Source organism: Octopus bimaculoides, chromosome 9, assembly GCF_001194135.2.
Source record: "Octopus bimaculoides isolate UCB-OBI-ISO-001 chromosome 9, ASM119413v2, whole genome shotgun sequence".
Classification (NCBI taxonomy): Eukaryota; Metazoa; Mollusca; class Cephalopoda; order Octopoda; family Octopodidae; genus Octopus; species Octopus bimaculoides.
In genome coordinates, this window is record NC_068989.1 from 34,433,922 (window position 1) to 34,445,201 (window position 11,280).

Consider the following 11,280-nt stretch of genomic DNA (forward strand, 5'->3'; position numbering starts at 1 on the left):
AGGGTAGAGGTGGGATATGAGGATAGAAGGTGTAAGGGATGGGATGGGGTACATACATACACACACACACACACACACGCAAACACAGAGCATAAATATTTAGTTAACAACAATGAAGATGATGATGATGACAACAGAGCATTATCTTTATGTGCCTTCAACTCACCCCAAGAAAAACCGAACCCTATTAAAGTTCAAAAATGCGTGGACTAGTCATTGATGACCAAATATTATCAATCATCAAATGGGAAAACACCATCCACCAGACACTTTATCATGTGACGCTTCTCATAAATGATGTCATTCAATTTGTGTCTTGTTTCTTCAAAAAGCTTGCGCTGTTCACTGTTTAATTGTGCAGGGGAGTCTAAATGAGAAAGAAAAACAATATATATACACATACATTTACATATATATATATATATATATATATATATATATATATATATATATATATATATATATATAGACAGAGAGAGAGAGAGAGAGAGAGAGAGGGGGGGGGAGAGAGACCTTCTATTTATAAATGTTCTATAATGCACACAGCCTTGGTTTTTTATGTCATTACGAAAAATAAATTCTTATATATATATATACACACATACATATACACACACATACATACATATATATCATGTATCTATAAAAGTGGGCTGAAAAGTTCATTGGCTGACTATGAAGTAGTGATGCTAGAGCTGTGAAACTTTGCATGCATTAATTTCAATTCTTCTTATTAATAAATGCATTGTTTCTTCTCCAGGTAAACTGACATCTGACTGTTCAAAGAAATCTTCAAAAGTAATTAGTAGCGACGTCTCTTGAAAATGGACAAAATTTGGCATCATTGTGTTATCAAGTCTTGAAGACGATTTAAGGTCTGGACGTCATGCAACTGCCATCACCGAGGAAATCATTGGTTATATTCACCATTTAGTGATGAATGACAGGTGACAGGCTATAAATCAAATAGCCAATGCTATTAGCAAATCCCATGAAATAGCTGAGAATATTCTGTTCAATGAATTTGGCATGATGAAGGTTTCTGCTCAGTGTGTGCCACATCTCCTGACACCTGATCAAAAACACACTAGGCTGATCACATTGCTGGAAAATCTGACATTGTTTGATGCAGATCCATCTGGTCTCCTTGAATGTTTCCTAACCCAGATGAGTGTTGGCTTCATCACTTTGAGCCAGAGACAAAGAGACAATCCATGCAGTGGAAACACCCTTCCTCACTTGTTCCAAAGAAGGCCAAGGTTGTTTCATCTGCAAGGGAAGGTGATGGCCTCAGATTTTTGGGATGCAAAAGGCATTGTGTTTATTGACTATCTTCAAAAGAGCCACATCATCAATAGAGAGTACTATGCCAACTTGCTGAAGCAGTTACAACAGGATATCAAGGCCAAATGCTCAGGAAAACTGATGAAGGTGGTCTTGTTTCATCAGGACAACGCTCCAGAACATGAGTTCTTGATTTCAATGGCTGCTGTGCATGACTGTGCCTTTGAACTGTTTGATCACCTTTCCCATTCTCCTGATTTGGCCCCATCTGACTATCATGAAAAAATACTTGACTGGGAACAAGTATTGCAGTTACAATATCATATCTGCTGTCAATGGATTTTTTTACCAACAGGATGAAAACTTCTTCCCCAATGGGATCCAATCATTGCAACACCAATGAAAGAAGTGTGTAGACAACAAGGGGGTCTATGTTTGAAAAAAAATCTCATTTGGTTACATTCTATGGAGTACTTTGGTTGGCCTATGAACTTTACAGCTAACCCTTGTATTTACACACACAAGTACACACACACACACACACACACAGCATAAATATTTAATTTTAAGTTTCAATAATCAGGAAAATAACAATTAACACACAAGAACTTTTCTGAAATCATCCAGGTCAATTTTAGTCCCTTAACCCTTTTTTTCTTTTTACTATATTTCTGTTGAAATAAACTGCCTTTGTTTCAAGTAATTTTGAAAATAATGACAAATTTAGTAAAATAACTTAATCATTATTAAGCTGGTTATTGGAACATAAATTAATATGAAATCTTAAATCACTTTTTAGATCACTTTAAAATATGAAGTTTGTATCATTGAACTAAGGGGAAAATAATACTCTGAACTCTTGGATAATTTCCTATCTTATATTTGATAAGGGGGAAATCTTTCCTAAAATAAAATAGAAGCATTAAACTTGTGCTGGGTGTCTTTTTCTGTTGGTATCACTGTACATATTTTGCCTAATTTCTCTCCTGCATTACTTTAGTCTTCTTAAAAATATTTATAACATTTACATGTTGCAAATGCTTCAAGCAAACTGATGTGGCCCAAGTATTACTGCTATTTTTACAGTTAGCAAACTACAACCACCTTTACATTTATCCTTCTAGTATCCATAAAATACACTAGTCAGATACCCTATGTATGATGTAGGAGAAGTAGCACTTGATCAACTGACTATATCCAGTCCTCAAAAATTGTGGTCATGTGCCTAGGCTAAACATTGACTATACCCTTTCCCACCAAAATTGTAACCATGTGCCCAGGCTACAAATCATTATCATTATTGGAGAAGCACTTTACTTTTACCATTCCAGAGTTTGATAAAGCAAGCAAGTCAGAGTCAATCATATCAGCTAAATCTCTTCCTCAGCCAAGTGCTATTTTGTGTCTATTGAGCCAACAAGGATGCCTCTATATGGTTGCTCAATCATCTGCTGGAATTAGCAAGCTAATTACCACAAATCACACTCTACTGTCTAAGAAAAGAAGATATTGGATAATTTGGTCCTGTGTTCTTTGCACATAGAAAAAAGACAAGATGATCATGGCTAGAATGTTTTTGATCATAGGTCTGCTTGATCAGAATTGACCTAGGCTTAAATAATAATAATATATATCCTCATGTCTATACTAAAAACAAATGCTCATGCAAATACTACTACTACTCCTGCTGTTTCTGTTGCTGTTGTTTAACACAGCAACGTCGCTAGGTAATGTAACATGCCAAGCTGTCCACAACTAAGATAACACTCTTCATTCAAATTTCAAGAATTCTGCAGAGGATTCTCACAGTTCTAAGCAATGCTGTTTTCTGTAGACACTTAATCTTCACATTTACACTTATCTTTCCAATCCAGCTTGTGAGCTTCGAGCATAGCACCAGCTACAACACTCACCTTCTTCAATGGCCACAGCATTTTACCTTCCACTTCAAACCATCATATCTGACCTGCATCATTCCTTTTCCCAATACTCTGTTAATACTAGAACATGCAATATCTATTGTTAAAAAGGGTTTTTTTTCCCCTCTTTATTAATATTTGGCTTTTGTTGTTCAATTTCATGATTGAACCTGGTGCAGCTCTCCAACTCATCAAGCTCCAGTCAAACTGTCTAACCCATGCCAGCATGGAGAGCAGACATTAAATGATGATGATGATATTGGCTCATTACATCCAACAGTATCTTCACCTTGTCATTCCTGATTACTCCTTCTGGGGTTTGCCAATACCATGTCTTTGCTTATCCAATCCATACTGGTCTCAAAACTTCCAAACTTCCAATCATTCTTGATGCATTATCATGTTTTCTTTTGTATTCCTTTGTGGACAGCTTTATGTATTCATTTGCAACAAGTCATACAGTCTAACACTTATCACTGCACAACCTGCACTTGTCATTTTCTGCCATATTGTCAATCCTGCAGTTGATGTAATTTGTCTTAAGTTCTTGTTCCTGCACTGCACAGATAAGTATTTCTGTTTTTGGCTTCAAGTCACTCTTCCTTAGCCAATGCCACCTTCCATAGGCTTCTGTATTCCTGCTCACATCCCTTGCAAACTACCCATATATCTTTTTTCCATTCCATTTTCTTTTATCTTCCTTACTCATTTCTCTTTGCACATCTGTCTCCATGCAAATATCTGTCCTGAGTATATCAGATATTCTCACCTGAACCAGCAAGGCTTCTATGGCACTCTTGACATAGAAGCCCTAAACTATTTTCTTCTGAGCATATACAATTTTCATAACTGATTAGTCTTTGTGTCTGATTAGATACAGCCTGTCAGCATTGCTCTTGGGGTGGAATGCTCCATGCATTGTAAGTAGTTTTCTCAATTTTTGCTATAACCTCTGCATCTCCTCTTCCCTATAATTGATAATACTTGCAACATACTTCAGTTATGCAATTGCCCACACATTGATTGCATGAAATTTATTTCTTCCATTCAGTTTTGACCACAACACCAGTTCAAGTCTTTGGAGATATTCTTGCAGAAACCTTTTCTTCATTTCTTTTTCCATCACTTTATTCACCTCCAATATGCTCAAGTTGCTGAGACCCCCTTCGGTCGTGACTGACCATGGGATTGCACCTAGAAAGTTACCCTCTGAGGCACAAGTCCGGGCAAGTTTGTTTATGGAAGACCAGCAGACGCCCATGCATACCAGCCTCCCCTTTCCACGCCACCAGTGTTATCCAAGAGTAAGGCAAAAGCCGATATAGCTTGGCACCAGTGACGTCGCAACTCATTTCTACAGCTGAGTGAAATGGAGCAACGTGAAATAAAGTACCTTGCTGAAGAATACAACATGCAGCCCGGTCCGGGATTCGAACTCACAACCTCACGATCGTAAGCTCAATGCTCTAACCACTGAGCCATATGCCTTCACATGCCCAAGTATTTATAGATATATATATATACCCAGGATCATCAAGCCTCTTCATGTTTTCTCCTGATGGTAATTCTTTACCTTCAAGTCTGTTGATTTTTCCCTCTCGTTAAGAATATTACTCTACATTTTTTAGGATCAAATTCCATTTTGATGTCCTTGCTAAAGCAATAAACTGTTACTAAAGCTTCATCCTTACCAAACAGCTTGATATCATCCTTATATAACATATGACTGATCTTTTGCTGTTTTTCCTTAAACTCATATCCAGATGCTACTTTCTTTGTAGCAATGTTAAAGGAATCATGCACAGCTAGTAAAGGAGACACTCTGTCTCCTTGAAAGATCTCCCTCTTGATTCTTAATATTCCTACATTCTGTTTGTATGATGTGAGCTTAGTCTTCTGACATACTGTACCTTTTCTATTGAAAAAACTCCATGTGTTGTCGTGTCATACACCTTGCAGTAATCTATCCAGGTCATTACCAAATTTGTTTTCCTTTGCATATTATCTTTCATCACCATTTTATCTATAGTCTTTAGTTCCCCAGTAAATCCATTTACAACCCTTCTACTATAAAGGGAAAATTCCATTATCATCAAGAAGCGTATACATTTCATCAGCAATCATTCCAGTGAGCAGCTTCCACATCAACAGGAAGCATAATTATGCATCTGTAATTATCCACAGCATTCCTTTTTAAAGCATCCTCCAAACACAGTATTGTTTATCCAGTAGTTATCCACTTAGGAATCTCTTCATTCCCATTGATCAGTGCATTAAGCTGTTCTGCTTTTCTTTTACGGCACCCTGCCAGCTTCTTTATCCAATACTTCTCAACAGCATCAGGTCCAGCTGCTTTACTCATCTTCCCACATACTTCAGTTCTATATTTGAGAGATGAGGAATTATGTACATTATTTACATTTTACGGATATTTGTCCTCATCTTGTTTGTAAATAATTCCCACATACTTGTTGCACATTTTCTTTTCAATTCTAATTTCTTCCTGCAGTAGACAAGAACTCCTTCAAATTTTGTTGCTACTCAGCCACAGCATTTTGCTATTCTTCCTAACCCCATATCTTGCTCCAAAATATATGACTTTCTTCTGCTTCTGATATAACACTTTTGTGTGTGATATCCCCCATTTATTTCTTGATAAAATTTTCTTCTCATCATTTTGGAGTAATCTATTTTGTTTCTACTGCTTCACTCTTTGATCAGGTCTTGTAATTTTGCCTCTTTTTGCCAAAACATGCTGTTTCAGTTCTTCAATTACAAAATTCAGTCCTTTCCAGTCAACACCATACTGTTATCTTCAGTATGTCATATTTATAACTTTTCCTAAGCTTACATTTTCTCTTTCTTTTCATTACTGATACATCAGCAATAAGCTTATTTATATCTCCTTATATCCTTCATTTTCACCACAAGTCTTTATTTTGTATTTCTTGTATTACTTGTTCTTTCATTGACTTTTATTTTTGAGTTTTCCACAGCAACACTACTTGCTGCCTTAATAACTCTATTGCTTTTTGTTATGTTGTGTATTCTCATACTCCAAAATTTTGTTAACTGTCATTGTTTTTTTTGGTTCAATTTTCTCTAATCAGCATTGTTGAAATCACATGCACATTCTATATGTTGGGAATTTTACTAATTCAAACACCCTATTAATTATTATTTGATCAATCCTCATTCAGCACTCCACCAGCATCTGTATTATGTTGATCAAAGATACATTAATGTCATCAAAATTTCCATTTGCTACCATTTTAAATCCATTACTTTGAACAGTATCATCCAGCTTCACTATTTCTACTTCATTCTCCTGTACCACACTTAATACTTTCATTTGTTTGTCTCTCGATGGCTTCAAGTTCAACCTAATGTAACTATCCATTCTTTCAAATTGCTCTTTCCTGGTTGCAAATCCTCTGCGCTGTAGTTTCAAACAGTCCTCTCCTTTTCCAATCACTATACATTCTTTGTCAATAATCCCTTACTAGAACTCCATTTTCATTTACTGGGTTGCTCACATAGTAGCACTCCATGACAGCAGCATTTACCTGTTTACTGTACTTCTTTTCATAGTTAGCAGGAGCTGAGTTATGACTGGGCCCACTCTGTACTATGAGGCTCGTGTTGAGCAAAGTACTTTCACCTCTGGTTTTAATACTATTTATGTCATTATTTGAATCATTATTTTGCAGCAGTTTATTAATGTGTTAGGTTTGTAAGGGTTTCCCTTCCCACAAGTATTTTTTTTGTGTGATACTATCAGCAGGAGAGCCAACAACCAAAGCTAAAAACCCTTCCTGGCAATGAGACACAACTTAACCTCATCAGATGCCAGCCCAGTACTTCTTGGTCATGGGGTATTGTTGTTGTCATCATTGTCAGAACCGTTAGAACATTGGATAATATGACTAGCGCTATTTCTTCTGATTCATTCATTCTGAGTTCAAATATTGCTGAGATCAACTTGACTTCATTCTTTTAGGTCAACAAAATAAGTACCGTTTGAGCACTTGGGTTATTGTAATAGGCTCGCTCCCTGCCTCTAAAACTGCTGGCCTTCTGCCAAAATTTAAAACCATTAGTATTACTATTATTATTATGATCCACATATAGCTGAGTGATTAAGAAGTTCAGTTCACAATCAAGTTTCAAATTCAATACCTTGGGCTAAGCATCTTCTACTGTTGCTTCAGTTCTGCCTGTCAGTGCAATTTGGTAGATGAACCTGTGTAAAAACCCATCGTATAAAGAAAGCCTATCAAGTGTGTGTGTGTGTGCGCGTGTTTATATTTTAATATGTTGTGGTTTTGTATTGTGCAGAGTTGTAAAATGAGTTGTGTCCCTTTATTTATTGAATTATTGAAGTGATTAAGTTACCTTTATGTCAAAAAGTAACTTAACTATTCAATGAATTAAATACCAGATTAAAACAAAAACTGGTGGTAGGGAGCAGTCCAATGACTGAAAATAATAAAAGAATATCAGTGCTCTTGCTGCTGACAGCTCCAGTTGGATTGATTTAAAATCCTGGCTGCATGTTATACATATTAGCATAGAAAATCTAACACATCATATTCTTGTTCTTTACAAAACAATACTAATAGTGTAGCTGCTGCTGCTAATAGTTTTTTAAATTTTAGCACAATGCCAGCAATTTTAGCAGGAAGGGGTTGGTTGACTACATCAATCCCAGTACTTGTATGGTACTTCATTTTATTGACCTAAAAAGAATGAGAGACAAAGTTGATCTCAGCAGGATTTGAACTGAAAATATAAAGAGCAGAAGAAATGTTACTAAGTATTTCGTCTGGTATGCTAGCAATGCTCCCAGCTCTGCAAAGGTAACTGGTGATCAGGTGGGTACTTACTTTCTGAACAGAAACACCAATAATAAACAACCCAAGTGGAGCCAGAAAAAAGAGTAGCAGGTCTAGGAAATTCTTCAGTTAGAAAGAGCAACGTTCCAAGGTATCCATAGGCATGATGGAAAATATCCTGAAATACATCAAATAGATAATAAATATATGTGCATGTTATGTGCATGTGAGAGAATGACAAGGGGAAAATAGTCAAGAAAACCTTAACATACTTGATGATGTATTAGCCTTCAAAATTTTAAGTAATCAAAAATTACAGTGATGAGTGGAATTATCAAAATGATTAATCATAGTTAAAAAGAAAGAGCAAAGAAAACAACCCTAAATTTTTGATAAAATCAAATATGGAATGCAATGGGAGCGAATCTGGTGTTTAAATGTGTGTGTGTGTGCATAGGGCGTATGTATACTTATTATATATATATATATATATATATATATATATATATACACACACACACACACACACATACACATATATATACAGGTACACAATCCTTTATCTGGAACCCTTGGGGATAGTTGTGTTCTGAATTTCCGATTTTTGAGGATTTCAGAACAAAAGGCAGCTGCCCCAGATCATAAACTAGACATCAAAACAGATGTCCAACTACACTAACAAAAGCACATGTATACACACTCACATTCAGTGGGAAAAATAAAGATTTATTTATAGAGTAATGTACTGGTAAATGAAATAGTGTGATAATTAAGAGCCTAAATAATAAAATGCATACAGTGGGGTAATTTAAAACAAAAATACATGATCCACAAGTACAGGTGCTATTACTATAATATTTCTGTAGAGAGACATAAGTATTCACACTAATTTGAATAAAGAAAGACTACAAATGGTATTACAGTTTATTCATATGCTATAGCCATAAATTGGTTCAAACTAGGCTAAATATGTAGCTACCATTAATTTGTAGAACAGGATCTGTCAGTGTCACCAGCATTGTCATCAGGTTGCAGGCAAATGTCTGATGATGGGCCAGCAACAGGATTCTCAGGTAATGAAATAGCACTACGAGAGAGGAAATTTTTAAAGACTTCTTCAAGTGTCATCTGTCTCATTAGCATAGGTTTCTGTCTAAGCAATGTTTCTGAGTAAACTCCCATAGTTTGTTGCTCACTGATAAATGCACGTTGTTCAAGGCCAACTATTAATTGATCACAAATTTTCACCATATCATCAATAGGAATTTTTTCACCTGTGTTCTCCATGTCATCATTACTACTGTCTTCATTCTTATCTGTATTTAACACTATTTCAGCAATTTCTCCTTCACTCAAGGAATGCACAAGAGGTGCAACATTGTCAATGTTTAGCATTTCTTCAGTGTCCAATTCTAGATCACTTAGACTTCCACACAATAAACTTTTGGCATAAGTTATGAGTTTTGATTGCATCTTCTCGTTAGTGACACAAAATCCTCTGAACTCATTATCTATAGGGTCGCTTTCATAAAACATTGTTATTGGCCAAATTCTGTGCCAGGCATTTGTTACTGCTGATTTATCAACATCAGTCCAAGCATTCACAACTGAGTAGATGGCATTCTTAACAGTGAACTCTCTTAAGTAGTCTTGCATTCTTACTCCTTTGTTGACAGCATCAAACACACAGCTCATAAAATTATTTTTATAGTTGCTCTTCATCATCATCATCATCGTCGTCGTTTAACGTCCGCTTTCCATGCTAGCATGGGTTGGACGATTTCACTGGGGACTGGCAAGCCAGCAGGCTGCACCAAGCTCCAATCTGATCTGGCGGAGTTTCTACAGCTGGATGCCCTTCCTAACACCAACCACTCCGAGAGTGTAGTGGGTGTTTTTACGTGCCACCGGCACAAGGGCCAGTCACAAGATATTGGCAACGGCCACGCTCAAAAAGGTGTTTTTTACGTGCCACCTGCATGGGAGCCAGTCCAGCGGCACTGGCAACGACCTCGTTCGAATGATTTTCTAACATGCCACCAGCACAAGTGCTAGAAGACAATGCTGGTAACGATTACGCTCTAATGGTGCTATTTACGGGCCACTAGCACAGAAGCCAGACAGCTGTTCTGGCAATGAACATGCTCAGACAGTGCTGTTAGTGCTCCACTGGCACAAGTGTCAGTCATCGAGTATGGTTCAATTACGATTTTGATTTCACTTGCCACAACAGGTCTTCGCAAGTAGAGTTTAGTGTCCAATGAAGGAGAGGTTGGCATGGCTGGAGCATAAAACTCCTAGGTCACAAGGCTGTAAAACAGATGTCAGATTGGGAGGTAAGTAAATGCCAAAAACATTACTTTTCACAAGAAATTCAGCAGGATGTGCAGAGCAGTTGTCTAGGAACAATAAAATTTCAGTTTTCTTCCAGTCCAGTTTGCCTGTAATGAGCTCATGCTGCTGGTACAAAATGATTATTGAACCAGTCAGAAAATATTTCTTGGGTTACTCATGCTTTCTTGTTTGCATAATAATGCACAGGTAAATTAACCATGCCTCTCAGACATTAGTTTTTTCCAATGACTGCCAACTTCACCTTGTGTGTGCCCGCTGCATTAACACCTCCAAGGACAGTTAACCTTTCCTTAGCATCCTTAAAACCTGCTGATGCTGTCTCATCTGCTGTTGTTAAAAAATTTTCTTGGAACGTAGCACCAGTACATAGCTGTTTTATCAGCATTGTAAATCTGTTCAGGAGAAAGGTTTTCATGAGATATGATTTTGCAAATTCATCTATGCAATTTTCCACAGCTTCATAATCAGCAGAAGCTTTTTCACCTAAGATTTTGAGACATTTTACACCATGATGCTTCTTAAATTTCTGCAGCCAACCTTCTGAATATTGACACTCCTTCAATGTTCAATTCTTTATGATATATTCTAGCTTGTGCCATAACCAACAACCCATTCAGGGGCATATGTTTCCTTCTTCTTTATCAAATCGATCCTATCATCACACAGTCAAGATCTTCATTTTTTGCCCTAAGTAGTGTTTTACAATTTGTCATTAGTTTGTGATCATCTCTCACTATAAAACTTTGTTCCAACATCATACTCTTCAGTGAACCACTGCACAGACACACCACAATCAAGTTTCTGCAGTAACTCCACTTTCTGCATTATAGATAATTATTGATTCAATAAAAAGACAACAAACGGAAAATACGACATACCTGTGTATA

General features: G+C 36.7%; 1 protein-coding gene across 6 annotated transcripts in view; it reads right to left on the reverse strand.

The window, feature by feature from the left end:
* Positions 1–125: 125 nt before the first annotated feature.
* The window catches only part of LOC106877133 (uncharacterized), a 50,052-nt gene continuing 38,897 nt past the window's right edge, over positions 126–11,280 (reverse strand). For all 6 annotated transcript variants that reach the window (XM_014925937.2, XM_014925938.2, XM_014925936.2 and 3 more), the window contains exons 7-8: positions 8,090–8,216; positions 126–367 (exon numbers count right to left, since the gene is read on the reverse strand). In XM_014925937.2, the coding sequence (XP_014781423.1) occupies positions 234–367; positions 8,090–8,216 (261 nt within the window). In that variant the 3' untranslated portion in view covers positions 126–233. The remainder of the gene's footprint in view (positions 368–8,089; positions 8,217–11,280) is intronic.